Here is a 17,427-nt window from a genome sequence, read left to right as displayed (position 1 = left end):
ATGTGTTTGATTTAAACAGTCTTCAGTAGTTTGACCTGAAGACTGGGCAGGTTAAATAATAGGGGGAGCGTAAGCTTGATGAGAGGGACAAGATGAATGTAAGAACAAGCAATTTATTAATGTAGTTTGTAAAAGTACGTTATTCCAAATCTGTTACAACCAGAATCCATATTGTGTTGAGTGCGCTTCAAATTAATAAAAAATTCAAACAAACAAAAAAAATTCAAGACACTTTGTCTTTTTCACACATTTTGAAAATAAATTACAAATATATTTCTTATATGTTAGAAATGTTATAGTTATTTAAAAACAGATCTCAGTATATTTAAAGAAAAAAGTAAATGTATTTAAAAGGTACAGCATTTGTGCAAAAATAAGTACACGTAAGTGCATCAGAATGGTGTCCCAAAATAGAAGAGTTAGTTGTACTTTAGTGTTTTTACGGTATGTCTTTAGTGATGATATATCATTAGCATACTAAGTACATTATTAGTACATTGAAATAAGCACAGTTTTGGTACATGAGTCATATGATTATTAAGTGTGCAAAATTTTTACATGGGATTTCTCTTTCAAAAGAGGTTTGATCATAAACAATTCTTTTGTTTTTGGAGGATGGAAGCTGGTCAAATGGAGATAGTGCGGCTTGGATAGAGGTACAGTGTTGTCCGGTCACAAAGCTGACTGTACACTGCTCCTCAATAGTTAGCATACACGGCCAAATGTATGTATTTATCTATTTATTGCTCTATTTATTTTCCCATGCACTAATCTGCCTCACCTACGTCTCTGTCTACCACTGGCAATTGGTCATTACAAACTACTAACTGTAGTAATTGGTGAGTGCATTTGATCTCCTTATCAATCAAAGTCATGCTCTGCTTAAAATTGGTTAAACATAAATCTCATTTTTGCTTTCTTCCAACAGCATTGTAGGAGAGAGCGGCCAGTCTGTGTAGTTCAATTGCTTAAACGTGTTCCTATGTCGAACAATGAGCTTTAGTGAGCAGCAAACGCTTGGCGCAACCTTTGGGTTTCACTTCAAAAAAACGCGTTTTGTTATTACTCACAGTTTTCCCGTAAGGCCACCGTACTACGTTGGGAATGACGTCACGAGCAAAAACAAGAAGTATAAGCGATTGTTTGGAGGCTAGCATGGTTTAATGATTAGTGCACATGCGTTTGCTCGAATAAACATTCGCTATTAGAGTGATATATATATATATATAAACTAAGTGTAAACAGAGCAACACGTTAGGCTCGACTATGGTTTTTGTCATTTGTTATGGTGTACGCTTTGCTAACGGTGTGACGCCGTTTACGTTAGTTAGCTAATGCTAACGTCAAGATAAGGACTCACGTTAGCTGCCTAGCTGACATGAAGCTCACTCGTGTTATTAAATAACTCGAAGAGTATCGTAAGTCCAGCCATTTAACCGAATCCAATGAATATTAGCCGTATTTGTTATTACATTAGGTGACCACAAGAATAAGTTGACATAAAGTGGAATTATAGACTGCCTTGCGATAATGGTGAACAACCTAAACAACCTGTGGTAGCATTTTCGAGACAGACAAGCACATCTTCTCCCTCGTTTGTGTTTTCCTACAAATACACGTGTTACTACACAAATATTAGAATCAGTGCATCATGTCGGACCTAGACACCCTCATTGTCACCTTCCAGACCCAGCTCTCGGATGTGATGGAGACTGTGGTGAAGACAGCCATGTATGAGGTCACCAGGCTGGTGGAGGACGGCTTCTTGGAGGAGGTGAAGCGCAGGGACCAGGAGGTGGAGAGCCTGAGGATTCAGCTGCAGTGGGCTGAGAGGAAGTTAAGTGACCAAGAGGAGAAGGAAGGAGGGAAGATCGGGAAGTGTGTCGACTGTGCCAAGGATGATGTGGAGCTGTTCTGTGACGCTGCAGGAGAAACCTTCAAAGATCAGCAGGATGGTAAGAAGAAACAGAAATATATTTAATCAGGTATATAAACACTGTATTCCCTCATGCTTCTTCAATACCCCTTATTTTCAGACACATTGAGTGACTGCGGTGTGAAAAAAGAAGGAGACTCAACGGACAGGTGGACGAGCAGCCGAATGGAAGTCATACCAGAGATAGCACAGGCAGCGGACAATCCTACAGCCACTCGCAGCCCTGAAACACAGGTGAGTCTCAAGACCAATCTCCCAGCAGAAGTGCTCCATCACTGGTGCTACATCAGTGTTGTTCTGAAAGGGTTTATGAATATCTGGTATGACAGGAAAATACTTAAAATCTCTCTGTTCTCTGTGCTGTTCAGGTACCAGAAGAAGACGAGTTAACTGTGCTAGATATTAAGAAAGAAGATGTGAATAAGCCGTCGTGTTCCTCTGTGCATTTGGGAGTGTGGAGCGGTAGCCCGGATAGTGAGTATAACGCTGTGTCACCTACGACCTCTGTTTTTGTTGCATATTAGTTTTGGCATTTTTTGCGGAGCGACCAAAGAAATCTGCAAGCTCATGTTTTATGTATTCTAGCAGATATGCCTTGCCACCCTCCCATTCAGACAGATTTACCTGGTTTGTGATGGGCCTATCACAACCGTTAATTTACCGGCCCAGATTTTAAAAGTCAGACCTCACATGTTACCTTGCCCCGATGTGTTGTGCATTCAGTAAGTGCACAACACAGTAAGTGTTTTCCAACTGTCGTTAAACAACAACAGCAGAAGAAGACACTGTGATGCTCTATGGCTATATCACAGGGACCTGCCCTCTGCTTTCAAACCAGCTGTGTGGGAATGTTTCGGAGTGCTGGATCAGATGAGGAGGGTGTGTTGGGTTTTGTCCGACAGCTGTGAGGGGGAAAACAGCGAACAGCATCACCCAGATGTGCAGTCCAGCAACATTTCTCTGCTCTTTTTAAGCTGCCTTTCGATATGAAAGCAGACAGGACCAAATACATTACTGTAGCAGTTAGCTACAATTTGTTTTTTGTCTAATGCAGGACCAAGCAAGGTCAAGCAGCTTTAAGTTTCTTTGCTCCCACCTGTAGATTAACCTTTCTGAACACCATATCCGGGATAAACATAAATCTTTACGATGGCTTCACATTACAGTTTTTATTGATTTCTTTGATGCAACAGTCAACTCAAACTCCACATTTTCAAAACAGTTAACACACAGGCCGAAACAGTGGCACTCATGGTCGAAATTACTCATTTTGTTTGCAAAAGGCTCTAACCGTGCCAAAACATTTAAAATATGCAACAAAAGCTAATTTTGCTTTCAAACAACACAACTTGCAAACAAGTGTATGAGCTCTTCCAATCAACCATTACACAGTGGACAACAAAATCAAATTGTCATTGTGGCCTATTACTCTACGTAACTTTCATGCCAGTGCCATTTGTTGTCAAATTTGCCTTATTGCAAAGAATTGAATCCAGAATCAGGAATGCTTTGATGCATTTTTTGATTCCATTGATTCTTTTTTTCGAACTGTGGCTGAAAACTGAAATACTGTAAATATTACACAAAATACATGGAAACCAAAATAAAATCTATTAGAGTATAAGAAAATAAGAAAGCTGGTAGTCTCATAGTCCACAAAACATTTCTGCACCTTCACAGCAAGCATTTTCCTGAACAACTGACCTGTTTTAAAACATAGAAAAGAAGTTAAAGATATAAAATATTACAGTAAAGTATAACAATCTATTACTGTAGAGTATAAGAAATAGCCACTATTGATACTCAGGCTCTTCTGTCTTGACGATGGGGCCACATGGCCTCATCCACATCACATTCATTATCCTCTCTTGCAATGAACCAAGGGAAAAATCTTCTTGCATGCCATCCAACCTTGACATTCCTCTGCACCTATTTCTCACTCTCATCTGCCTTGGACCTCTTCAATCCATGTTGGCAAAGAACAACACAGCCGCTGCACTTTTTAAGGCCTGCAGACTGATTGCTCATTGAAGATTTGTGTTTAGGAGTGTCCAACAGGTGCTTTAGTGATTTCATACTGATGTAGGTAGTTTCTAATAGTTAGGATATCTATATATAAGTATATGTATAGATAATATATATATATATATATATATATATGTTTATATGTATAAATATATATATATTATTATAGTATATATATATATATATAGATATAATCTATGTATCCTATTTTATATTTAAATATATTATATAGATATATAATTGTATATGTATCTGCTATGTTATATCTTATCTTATGTATTATGTATGTATATATATATATCTTCTATCTATGTTTGTTATATATTATATATATATATATGTATTATATATAATATATGTATACTATGTATTTATATATGTATATGTAGTATGTAGATATATATATATATATATATATATATATATAATATTATATATATATAATATACATATATATAATAATAGTATATAGATATATATATATATATACATATATATACAATATGTATATAGATATATATATTAGGGTATATGATAATTATATATATATATATACATCATATGATATATTCTTATACACACATAATATTTATAATATATACACAGGAGTATAGATCAATAAGATATAGAGAGAGATATATACAATTCATACATATATATATAATATTATTATATATAATATATATATATATATATATATATATATATATAATATGTATATAGATATATATCATATGTATGTATATATATATATATATATTATGTGTATATAGATATATATGTATATATATGTATATGTATATATATATATATGTATATATATGTATATGTATATATATATATATGTATATATATGTATATGTATATATATATATATGTATATATATGTATATGTATATATATATATATATATATCGTGCATCCTTATTCCCCCTCCAATAACAGCAACAATCCTTTTGTCGCATTCACGATGTAGACCTGCTGCACCTGTGTAGAGCCTTGCAACACAGACAAGAGCCAAACATGTCACTGCTGGAGTGGCGTTCAGTGGAAGACAACACAATTTAAACTTGTGTAAAAAGTGTTTCTGAGAGGCAAAAGACTTTGACACAATAAATCTTATCAGAGCCATGAATAATAAGTCATGAGGGCTGGGCCAACGAATGATGCCATTGTCCATCGCTGATGGCTGTCACCAGAGCACAATTAAGTGGCTGCTGTAGGGCAAGTATTGGTGTTTGTAATATGTGGGGAGAGGAAATAAAAAGAAGTAGGTTCTCTCTCAGTGCACTAACATTATTCTCCATGTCCTGTTAAATAATTTCTTATTAGACCAGCTCAGTTAGGCCAACCCAAGACAATTGTTGGCAGCAGGGTTCCTATCCCGCGAGCCTCTGATTCTTTCAGTAATGCTGTTTTTATACACAGTTTTCTCAACTTAGCTGCCTTGTCTAGTCGGCCAACGTTGTTTTATGCATATGGGGCTGAACAAAGCTAAGTTACGGACATTTGGTGTGGAGACGAGGATGATTATAAACCTAGAAGACTGATGTATATCAGTGGTTATGGGAGATGGTTTCCTCTGCTGGGTGAGACAGTTGGAGATTCATGTCAGAGCAACGGTGGGAAACAGCGGCGGCTACAGCGGTGAGCTAATACGCAACTGCTGCCGTACGACAACACTGAGGGGACACACTGCCTCAGATTCGTAAAACATCAATGTCCACATCCATCACCATGTTTCACTGGAGACATCGTCATATGCCAATTCGGCGGACATCGCTCAACCCTATAAATCATCCATATTTGCCCACTACATCTTAGCCTTTTTCCCTCAGGGATGCATAAACTATAGGATATATAGAAAAAAATCCATATCATGCAACCAACTTTGTGCATTTAATATTACCACTGTACAAAACTTCCTTTGTGCTCCGCATGAAGTTTTAATAATTTCCCCAGTAGCTTTAAGACCTTAGAATTAATTTACCACTCTGGCTTTTAGATAGAAAGGTTAATATCTTCTTTTGCAGGCGGTTTTTCAAATTACAGTTATAAAAATGATTTCAGTAACATTTTGTTTTCGGACTAAAATACTGAGCTGACAGCATTAGCTGTGGGAGCAACCAACTTGCTCTTTTGGTAAATGTCTGCCAACAGAAAAGGCATTCATATAACTTTTATTTTCATTCATTTTCCAGGCGGAGCAGGACCTCAATCACACAGTGCTGCTGAAAAGATTGAGGCACAACCAAAAGAGACTCAAGAAATCAGCGAGGAACTATTGAGGAACGTCATCAAGCAAGACACACAGGTCTCTACTGCGTATGTCTTTCCTGAGGAGCAGGAGGAAACCCAGGTTCCATCTTTAGAGGTGGATGTTCTCGTTGGTCCAGGTAGAGATCAGATTTCATCCTCAGCACCCCCCACGGAAAGACCGCAAAACAGTGATGCGTTAGGTGTGACTATCAAGCAGGAGGTTATCGATGATTCTGATGTGGAAAGCGAGCGTAAGATAAAGAGAACAACAAAGTCTGGGATGGCATCTTTTCCGTGTTCATTTAGACAACATAGGGTGAGTTCAGTACCACACAAGCAAAACCACTTTTCCCATAAAGCCACGGTGCAAGAGGTTATGAAGCTGCACTCCAAAGTGGGTGCAGGTCTCAGATTGCAAGCTGCTATACAGCACCTGCACCGACCGATGAAAAGGCCCCCCCACGCCCTCTCGAACAACACCGCCGCAACTCTGTCTGTGGCCCACTCTCAGGTTGCGAACTTAAATCCCCTCAACAGAATCCCCTCTACATCTAAAGCCGCCGCGCCTCCTTCACTCTCAGTCCAGCGAGTTCACCTGAGTGACAAGCAGGCAGCAGCACATAACCGAACTGGTGCCCCCTGGGTCAGCATCAAAACCCAACTTCAGTCGGCAAACTCCCATCACACCAACCCCTTACCCCACCCAGACTCTCTCCCTCACACGGGCCCCAGACACCTCCTGCGCTGTGGCCAGTGCGGGAAGTGCTTTCCGCACCCCAGCAACCTAAAGGCCCACTTGCAGACTCACACAGGCGAGCGGCCTTTCTGCTGCTCCCTCTGTGGACGCAGCTTCACCAAGCTGAGCAACCTGAAGGCCCACCGACGGGTCCACACCGGAGAGAGACCATATTGTTGTTTGGCTTGTGGCAAACGCTTCACCCAGAAGTGCAACCTGAAACGCCACCAGAGGATTCATCTGGACGTATGATGGTGGACAGCCAATGAAAAAAAAAAAAAAGAGTTTGGTGTGTGTGTTTCCCTTAGATTAAGATGCTGTGTACTACAGTTGCTGTGATGCTTTGCAAAAGTGCTTCTTGTGTCTCTTGAAGTGATTGTCCTGAATTTTTCCGTGCATTCCAGAGAGGTTGATCTACTTTCCAAGATGTTATAGTGTTATAGAGGATACAAAGCAGTGTGTTGTGAAATGTATCACGCACACAGAAAGGTCAAGTGTGATCAATAAATAACTATTTATTCTGTGAATACTCAAATTCTTCTGTTATATCAGTTGCACCATGCCTGTGGACACAAAACACACTTATTTTATTTGGCCAAGGACCAGGGCTGGTATTTATCAACCCTGCTGAAAGGGATATCATTGGTCGATGAAAGTAATTCACACACAGCTTTACTCCTAATACATTTTAAAGAGCTCAAATGTGTCTAAAGTTGGTGAAGAGTAGATCTTAGATAGCTGCAACATAGAAACAGGTGAGCACACACCTACTAATATATGTTTATCATTGGTGTTGACTTACAATAAGTCAGAGGAAGCATTATAATTCAGAGTAGCGCAGTTTTAGCCTGTCATTTGTTTTCAGCATTTCATAGGAAATGACAATTTCAGTTTTTTATTTATTTTGTTGATTGTCGTTTGTTTTGCTGTTTCCATTTCCGCCAATTTCATATTATTTTATACCTATTTATGTATTTACATATTTTAAATATATTTTTAATTTGACGTGTTAATTGCTATTTTTTGATGAATCAAAACATTAAATTGACTGTTTAAAAAGAAAGGATTGATGATTGACTGATTGATTTTTTTACTTGTTAAAGTGTGTTTACAGGTCTTGTGAAAGAAGTTGTTGAAAGCCTTTTGTGGCTCCAGATGAAGCTGCATGTTATCTGATAAATAGTCTCCCATGATGTCACTCAGTGGCTAAGTTTCATCGTGGTCAATGTAGCAGGCAGCAGGTTTTGAAATGGTGACACCTCGGGTTCTGCTGTATCCAGGGTTCGTACGGGTGCTTGAAATCCTTGAAAGTGCTTGAATTTCAATGTCGTGTTTTCAAGGTCTGAAAAGTGCTTGGATTTTAGTTTAAGTGCTTGAAAGTGCTTGACATTATAACTCTGTGTCTTTTACAAAATTGGGATCAGACTGGATAATTAATTTCTGAAGTTTTTGCTATTATAGAATATAATTTTAGATGTTTACAGCATAATACAATGTACATAATTGTGATAAAAAGTAAAGAAAAAAATCACAAGTGTATATATATTCCTTTAGATACGTATTTTACCCCAGCAGTAAGGTGCTGAAGAATCTTAAAAATGACCTTTAAAAGTGCTTGAAAAGTGCTTGAATTTGACCTTGAAAAATGTGTACGAACCCTGTGTATCATTTTGATCATTTCAACTGTCTGTAATAAGTCCAGCAGTAGCTGCGTTTACATACCCCAATATTACACGAGTAATAACAATAATTGCCTAATCAGAATAACAAAAATGCCACATGTAAACACCTCGTTCAGAAGAAACTGATCTGGTCTGGCCTGACCTGAATGGATTTTTGTGAGTGAGAGGGTTGGTATATTTCTTGGATATTCCAATCAGTAGGAAAATAGTAAGTAGTAATAAGTGAATAAATATAAATAGTAATAAATAACACTTATTCCGATTGTTTCTCAAAGGTTGGAATGAATATATTCTCGCCCTATATGGGGCTAACATAGGTTATGTGGCTTCCAGGAAGCACAAAAACATGTCAGAAGCAAAACATGATACCAGATAGATACAGCTCCTTTGTTGGAGATCTTGAAGGAGTCGGTGGAAAGACCTGAAACAACAAGTTGTTCAAACAAGTGTGTGCAAAGATGAATAAAGCCTGAGTCCACTGAACCACTAACCAGATTGGACACTGCTGGAGAAGTGTGAAGTGCCTATTTATGTTACAAGGCTGAAAGTCAAAATGGTAGAAGTGGTTCCAAACCAGACAGACGTAGGGATGACCTGAAGAGACAGCGTTGTGTTGCTACTCTAGAGGACAGCATCACTGGTAAATTCAATCTTGACAGCTAGTGGTGCAACGGATTATCACTGATCCGTGATCCATTCGGATCAATATCTTCGGTTCGGCACACACGTGATCCGCGGATTGATTTATGAAGAAAAAAAAAAGTTGTGCGCATGTTCAATCCACACACTTGTTAAGTGCAGCGTGGTCATGGCAAGCGGAGGAACGGAGGAGCTTGAACGCCCCGTGTCTTTTAAATCACCTGTATGGGAGCATTTTGGCTTCCCTGTCAAATATAATGATGAAGGAAAGAGGTTAGTGGATAAAACCGTGGCGGTGTGTAGGCACTGTGGCACAAGAAAGCCATATGACAGTGGAAACACATCAAGCATGGCCACGCATTTGAAGCGACATCACCCCGGTGTTTCACTGACAGGAGTGAAAACGAAGGCTGCTCAACAACTGCTTATCACCGCAGCATTTACAAAGTTATGTTTGTTTGTCTTGTCTTGTCTTTTTTTTTTTTTCTTTTGCTGATCCGAAAAATGATCCGATCCGTGACTCTGATCCGTGAAACGATCCAAACTGTAATTTTTTTGATCCGCTGCACCCCTATTGACAGCTAAGGCTAATATCACAACATAAGCTAACGTTAGGTCCATTAAAATGAACATGAAAAGTGTATTGACAGCTAATTATCGATACAGTCGGAAAAAAAATGTTTTCAATTATGTTTCTGGCAAATAAGATGCTTTGCACGTGTCAAAAAAGTAAGAAGTTATGTTCTGATTAAATACTTGGGGCATGTAAACACAGCTGATGTTATAGGAGCGCAGTGATCCCCACAATGCAACTTAATCACTGAATGACATCACTGGAGGCCATGTATCAGATTACGTGCAGCTTCCTCTGGAGCCACAAAAGGCTTCATACTACTTTTTTGTTTATTTATGTTAACGTTTTGACATAGGCCGTCATAATCCTCAAAACTTGTAAACACACTTTAATATGTAAAATTGGTGGAGGTACCCTTTAAATACAGCTCTGTCACCAACAATACCTCACTGTTCTTTAGTGTTGTATTGTCCTAATCGACCACTTGGTGTCAGCCTTTCACTGAACGTTGTACTAAAATGAGGCCCACAGCAGAGATCTTCAGAAGATATCTGTCCTCTTGACTGCCCGCTAATATAGTAATGGAATAGAGAAGTAGAAGAAAACCATTCCATTAGAGTAACACATCGTGATTACAAGTGTCTGTAGACACTGTTTTAATCGATCAGATTCTGTGCGGGCCAAAGCCTGTGTGTGTGTGTGTGTGCTATAACACATCTCATGTGCAGGATTAAGCTTGATGTGTTGTATCTGTAGTTTGAGTCAGAGCAGCACTGTGCAGGTGGTACAACTGATAACATTTTAATCTTATTTTCAAGGTGAGGTAAAAGCTAGCGGAGGCTAAACTCTTCCTCTCTCGCTGTGTGTGTGTGTGTGTGCGTGTGTGTGTGCGTGTGCAAGACAGAGAGCGAGAGAGAGAGAAATGTGGATTAAAGCAGTGGTTCTATTCTTGATATTATCTTTTCTTTTTGATGTTTGAACCCAATAACAAGAGAAGTTATCTGTGAAGAGCAATTGAAATACCTACTTAGCTGAATCTGCAGTGAGCATAACTTATAGCGCCGGCTGTGTGACGGGAATGTGAAACCAGGCTGTCGGTTCTCAGTTGAATGTGTGGGAGTGCATGGCATATATAAACATATCCCTGTATGTAAGCCAACATACACCATGTGTCCGTGTGCTTCAAACCGGACTTATGAGTAACAGTGTCTCTTAATGTCATGTGAATCCCTTTTTTTGCCTCTAATTGGACCACTGATGTAAGCATTTCTTTTCAACACAACAAAAGCAAACTTCCATTCCTCCTCTCCTCAGCCTCATAATTTGGTCACATTATTTTTCTGCACTCTCAATCTTCTCCGCCCTTCAGTGACTAAGCCACGCTGTGGCGAGTATTATGAAGAATACGAGATTGTGTTCCTGTGTAGAGGGCGGCAACTAAAAGCCACCTCAAGCTTAGCTGCTGTGCAGTAGGATTTGTTTTAAAAAGGGAAACATACTGGGAGAGATCAGCGAAAGAAAAATAGTTAATGGATCTGGACAGTCACTGAGCACTCAGAAATGTTGTTAAAAGCTTCTAAAATCTAGCAGTGCAGTATAGCATGTGGCGAAGGAGGCTGAAAGGGGACATAGTGTTAACGTCACAAGTAGCCATGAGTCTTATTAAAGTGTCCTTCAGCAAAACACTGAAAAATCCACATGATTCCTACATGATGCAATGCTTCACATCAACAAAGGGAGAAAGGTTTGGGGTTAAGGAAAGATGATGAACTGTGAATGAACTGAAGCATGAGCCTCCCTTTCAGTTAGAAACAAATTGCTATACCTGTCTCCTAATGTTAGAGACATTATATACGTACATGGCATAAACTTAACAGAACAGTGACAATACTAGAATGTCATCCGAAGCTGAATGACAGTTGTGTCATCACCTGCCAAAAAGAACCAATCCATCTCCTATACTAAGAAGGCGGCTGTGGCTCAGAGGGTAGCGCCAGCGTCTTGTTATCGGAAGGGTGCTAGTTCATTTCCCCTGGTCTGCATATCGAAGTGTCTGTGGGCAAGATACTGAAACCCAAACTGCTCCTGATCTGCTGGTTGGCACCTTGTATGCAGCAACCGCCATCATGAACATATGAATTACTGTAAGTTGCTCTCAACAAAAAGCGTCTGCTAAATGTAAGGTAACGTGAGAATGAGGTGGTTGGGCTGGATGAAGGGGGAATTAAAACATCAGTTCAGCACAGGAGATATTTGTCATTCCCCACATCTAACAGACAGTCAACAGTATTTTTCAAAAGCTGACCTTAACTTTTTCTACATATTCATTATTGTAACCATGATGCAAAAGGTACCCTATCTTTAACAAAGTAGTAATTTTACACAAATTGCAATGTTTCCCAAACCTCAACTGTGCTTAGTTTAAAGGTATAGTTTGTAAAATAAAACAAAATTCCAAAGTAGCACCAAAACCATAGGGGGCGGCATGTCACCGAGTAACGGGTAACTGCTGTTCTTTGTTAGCTTTTCTGGGCTGTAGCTAGCTAACGTTAGCTAATTAGCTCATGGCTCATTTCAGTCGAGTCAGACATCAGCCGTAGGTGAAAACGGCGTGCAGAGCTGAAATATTTTCACATCTTACTCTGTGAATTAAGATGTTGTAAAGTAAGCTTAAAAGGCGCATGAAAACCATGTTTTTAGTGTAAATACTTGATCCCCTTTTAATTTGAAACAATTCACAAATACAAAACAGGAATTAAATAGAACTAGGGGATTAGGAAGTAAATGACCCTCCTGTTTTCCCTGATATGTTTTGCACACTCCCAAAACAACCTAAATATAGTACATGCCAAGTCCCCGTCACACGAGACTGTCCATGTCCAGTGTATGTCTTCAGACTCCAGACATGCTTTGACTTTGCCCTCAAATCTCCCACTGTTTTTTAATATGTTTAAAATTGTAATGTGTGCAGCTCAGCACTGTCGAGAGGTTTTTAGCCACTGCCTTTCATTACAGAGACTGTTAACGTCTCCCTGAGGTTTGAGAAGAAAATGAGAAAGAGGGCAGACAAGACAGGAAGCAAACAGATGGACTCAAAGAAAAAGACCTCTTTGTAGAACAAGGCACAGAATTACAGTTTCCTGATGATTTCCATCTCAATTCCCTGATATAACATGCATCTGCCGACGCCTCTGCCCCCCTGTTTGTTAAAGGTACAAGGCAATCAATTGTATTAGCAGTGCCTGACTTGAGTTGGAAAATGTCTCTTGCTACTTGAATTTATAGCTATACTTTAAAAGAAACTTCTTTTCTCTTCTGTGTCAAATCACTCCAATATTCAATTCAGTGCTTAACAGGCCACGGAGTGCACTGTGGAAGATTTATGCCAAGTGTTGCAAGGCTAGTGTGCCTTATTCATAACACCTTCATATTTCATAAAAGCAGCTCAGGCAGAAGAAATTGAACTTTGATGTGTTCTTCATTCCAACTTTTATTCACATTTGTTGCAAGTCCACTAAATCCATTAAGAGGAGGTTTAAGTCCTTGAGTTTCACCTTCTTTTTGATTGTGTATAAAAGAATAAGTCGCCACTGATTTTCTTGTTTCTCTTTCGTAAGATTCAATGACCAGGGTCTGCATTCACTGACAATTAGAGAAGACCTCAGAGAGCTCTTCACTTGGCCTTTCTGCTATGCAGTATCTGGGAAACACATTGTGAAAATTTCTTTAAATTTAATAAAAGCGTCCACTATGACTCGAGGATGGACTGATCAGATTTTAGTGTCTAAAGGTCAAAAGTTAAGGTCATTGTGACCTTATGGTTGCACATTCTCAATTTTTTTTTCAAATTAGGTGTACATTTTGGCTCAGGGATGGACTGATTAGATTTGGTGGTCAAAAATTAAGGTCATTGTGACCTCATGGAGTCCCATTCAGATGAATGCAGAATCAGGGAAACCTTTTAGAGGGGAATTTGTTCAAATTTGGTACAAATGTCCACTATTACCCAAGGACGATTGGTTTAAAATTTGATGGCCAAAGGTCAGAGGTCAAGGTCACTGTGACCTCACAAAACACATTTTTGGCCATAACACAAGAATTGAGATGACAATTATGATAAAACTGAAGATACACATGTCTATTGGATAAATTGATGAAGTTGTGACATTGATATCCAAAGGGTTATGTACACAGTGACATCATTATATTCTTTAAAAAATGTTCTGGCCATTATCCAACCACACAGCTCAGGAGCAGCAATTTGACTGTTGCACAGAGGCATCCAACCGCGATGCTGTCATTCTAGTGATAGTGGTGGAGAGGACACTGACACTGTCCAAAATCTCCCATATATGTTTAATTGGCTTGAGAATTGGTGACGGTGAAGGCCATATCATACGATTGAAATCATTTTACATCCTCACAAACCATTCAGTGAGCCCTGGTTCACTATGGATGGGGCAATGACCTCTGACACAGAAAATTGCAATTGAACGGTCGCCCAAGTCGGAATTCCAAGGAAAAACTTCAGCAGGATCCACAAAGCCCTGTTCCACTAACACAAACACAGATGACATCACGCTATCTTTCTTTACTTTTTACTTCATTTGTGTTTTGAAATGTGCTGTAATATCAACTTTGTAGTTGTCATTTTCATTTGATTTTTACTTGATACAGTAGAAATTCTACATCTACTCTTCAAGTCTATTTTTAAGTGCCCCAATCTGTTAATTCAGCTGCTATAGTTGCTTGTGAGGCCAACAGACTTGCCATCCAAACCTTCATTTGATGGGGCATCCACGTTTTCCTAAGCAAATGCACTGGGACGCATTTAGATTGGAAGTTCGGAATACTGACTCAGTAATATAGACTTCTGCCTCGCAATGCGTTGCAACATTAGGTACAGCGGTGTTCTGAGGGAAGATGCTAAAGTCAGCAAGTTGCTAGCAATAACAATGCTACCATGCTGATGTTCAACATCTTAGTGCTTTTTATTGCTTATTAGCACTAAGTACAGCTGAGGTCGATGGAAATGCTATTAGCAAAAAGGTATTTGGTCTAAAACCGGAGTAGGCTTCTGCGCAAAGTCAAATCTTATGCTGATGATTGTGCTAGATGAGTCATACAGGGAATGACTGATATTATACTTTATATCGTTGGCATCATTAATATCTGTGACAAATTTGGAATTTTTGAGATATATTTTAGTCTTGACACAAGTGGTGGACCAAACCAAGAATGTTATTCATAGAACCATAAAGCTAACATGGCCAAAAAACTGCAATATGACAACATGAAAGTGGCCCGATTTGTGATTTTTCGGGAATCTCTTCAAACAACACTACTCCAATTTAGCATTGCATATGTAACATTATATGTCTTTGTCCTTGTTGAAACGTGTCTCCATTACCCACAATGCAATCTGACCTCTAATGGTTCAGTTGGATATGCTAATTTAGCTTTGAGCAATTAGCCTCAAGCTAAGATGAGGATTAGCTACAGAAGTCTGGTAAATTCACTTCTTCAACTCCAAACCCCTAGACTTTTTTCATTTTCTAACATGTAGTTTTCAGCCCTAACAGACATCGATTGAGGCATGTTATCAGACTTTGTGTATCTCTCTCTGGAGCTGCATGTGGATTTACAACTTTCTTTTCTCGTATACATTAGTACCTTCTCACACCTGAATACAGACTTGGTTTCTCTTACATATTGTGATTCCTTTAAAGCCGGTACACCTAGAATTTTTCTGAAAAAAACCCCAAGTTTAAGTAGAAAGATGAACTGATCTTGATCCTTTATCTGTGTCCCCAGCTTGGGTTCATATAGCGATGTGCACTGGTGCCTTGTACAGTGTTTCATTTGTTTCTAACAAAGGCCCTATTATGAAGCTTCCCTCTCAGTGCTAAAATGATGACAATGTAGATTTATCATTCATTAAAATGTACATCATGATCATGTCAACATTCAAGCAACGGACAGAACCTTCATGGGAGCTTTGTGGCATGTGACCTAACCCCAGAATTCTTGAACAAGAGTCCAACCTCGCACAGAAGCAACAAGGTCAGCTGCGTGATTTCTTTTAGCCTTGGTGTTCTCCTCATTCGGGGTAAATATTGCTCTCAGTTGCTTCATAAATAGGATTCCACGAGTTATCTCTCAGCGAGAAAGGTTTGTGTCATTCAGAAGAACTCCTGGTGTTGAAATAAAATACACTGTGAATGCAAATAATCACTTTTGTTTTCATTCAGCAGGCTTAAGAGGGGCCCATTGACATTGGGCGTTCTTTGATGAAAAGGAATTTCTTTCCATTTTTCTCTGCATGAACGTATGTGTGTGTGTGTGTGTGTGTGTGTGTGTGTGTGCGTGTGTGTGTGTGAGTGTGTCGGGGTGGATGTGTGTTTGTAAGTGTGTAAGTGTGTGCAGAAAGGGAGAGAGAGAAAAAGAGTCAAACATTCCAGTGGGGTCCACACTGCCATTGTCAATGAACAGCCATGCACATCTTTCATCACTATGTGTGTGTGTGTGTGTGTGTGTGTGTGTTTGTGCGCGCACATGTGTGTGTGTGTGTGTGTGTGTCTGTGTGTGTGTGTGTGTGTGTGTGTGTAATAATAGCTGTGCTGGACTCTTTCCCCTGCCAGTCTCACAGTTTGACGCTTGTTTGTCCTTCAAGTCTGGCAGAAGCTTCTGAAACCACATAACCTGTCTTGCTGTGTGTGTAAGCGCACCTACAGTGTAGCACAAAGTAACAGAGAAATCTATCTTTCAGACAACAGGAAACCTTGAAGCCTAAACGTAATCCTACTCTACTCACAAAATGAACAAGATTGCACTGTACCAGTTATTTTGAGCGCTTTACATGTCCAATTTTTTATACACGTTTCCATGGGGAACCATTTACCATGGACCAGAGCAGCACAGGGGAAGGCAAGATCCTTGTTAACAAGGCCTTTGAAATGAATCTGAGTGCTTGAGGTGTTTTTTCACTAATGAGTCATGTGATTTAACTTCGTGATTTATATTGTATTAGACAATCGGGTGAATGCTCAGATACTATTTGGTAAGTGGTCAGTTTGACATGTAACGGGGGCCCTGAAGCAAACAAAAATAAAATAAAACAAATTATAATTCAGCCTATCACCTTTGTGCAATATACCCTGTTATAAATACAGCAGACTGTACATGGCTGCTTAAATTATTTGCCAACACAGAACAACAGACCACAACTCCTGTGCCAAAATACCACCTGGCCCAATATTTTCTTCTGTGAATTAGATTGAGGCATATTAATCAAACCGGGAAATTAGAAAATAGAGGGTACATATGGCAGGTGTTTTGGTTTTCTGGCCTGCAGGTTTACTATTTGGTACTAGCCAGTGAACACGTTAAATTTAGCCTCAAGAGCCAGATATTTTCTCAGGACTTGGCGGAGACCAAAAAGGGGCTAAAAGGAGATTTACAATTGTAAGGTGACCAGGAGCATGGCCCTAGATTAAATTAATGTAGGATTCAGGAGGATTCATTTAGCAAAAACTATGATATAATATTATCATTATAACCATGTTGCTTTGCCAGG

The 17,427-nt window shown here is 39.2% G+C and overlaps 1 protein-coding gene across 2 annotated transcripts; it reads left to right on the top strand.

The window, feature by feature from the left end:
• The first annotated feature begins 976 nt into the window (after positions 1-976).
• Positions 977-7,483, top strand: LOC115590772 (zinc finger protein 37). 2 transcript variants are annotated; one of them, XM_030432177.1, is made up of 5 exons: positions 977-1,418; positions 1,688-1,955; positions 2,037-2,170; positions 2,305-2,410; positions 6,163-7,483. In XM_030432177.1, the coding sequence occupies exons 2-5, from the start codon at positions 1,706-1,708 to the stop codon at positions 7,206-7,208; spliced, it is 1,536 nt and encodes a 511-aa protein (XP_030288037.1). In that variant the 5' UTR covers positions 977-1,418; positions 1,688-1,705; the 3' UTR covers positions 7,209-7,483. The 2 variants fall into 2 exon arrangements, with proteins under 2 accessions (XP_030288037.1, XP_030288028.1); XM_030432168.1 differs by having other exon boundaries at positions 977-1,955.
• The last annotated feature ends 9,944 nt before the right edge of the window (positions 7,484-17,427 follow it).

This window comes from Sparus aurata, chromosome 1 (genome assembly GCF_900880675.1).
Source record: "Sparus aurata chromosome 1, fSpaAur1.1, whole genome shotgun sequence".
Lineage (NCBI taxonomy): Eukaryota > Metazoa > Chordata > Actinopteri > Spariformes > Sparidae > Sparus > Sparus aurata.
This window is presented reverse-complemented; position numbering and strand designations above follow the sequence as displayed.

Excerpts from the sequence above, each read along its gene's own strand:
- LOC115590772 (XM_030432168.1), top strand. The coding sequence starts at position 1,652 with ATGTCGGACCTAGACACCCTCATTGTCACCTTCCAGACCCAGCTCTCG. Across the intron at positions 1,956-2,036 it reads CTTCAAAGATCAGCAGGATG|ACACATTGAGTGACTGCGGT; the intron begins GTAAGAAGAAAC and ends CCTTATTTTCAG. Across the intron at positions 2,171-2,304 it reads CTCGCAGCCCTGAAACACAG|GTACCAGAAGAAGACGAGTT; the intron begins GTGAGTCTCAAG and ends TGTGCTGTTCAG.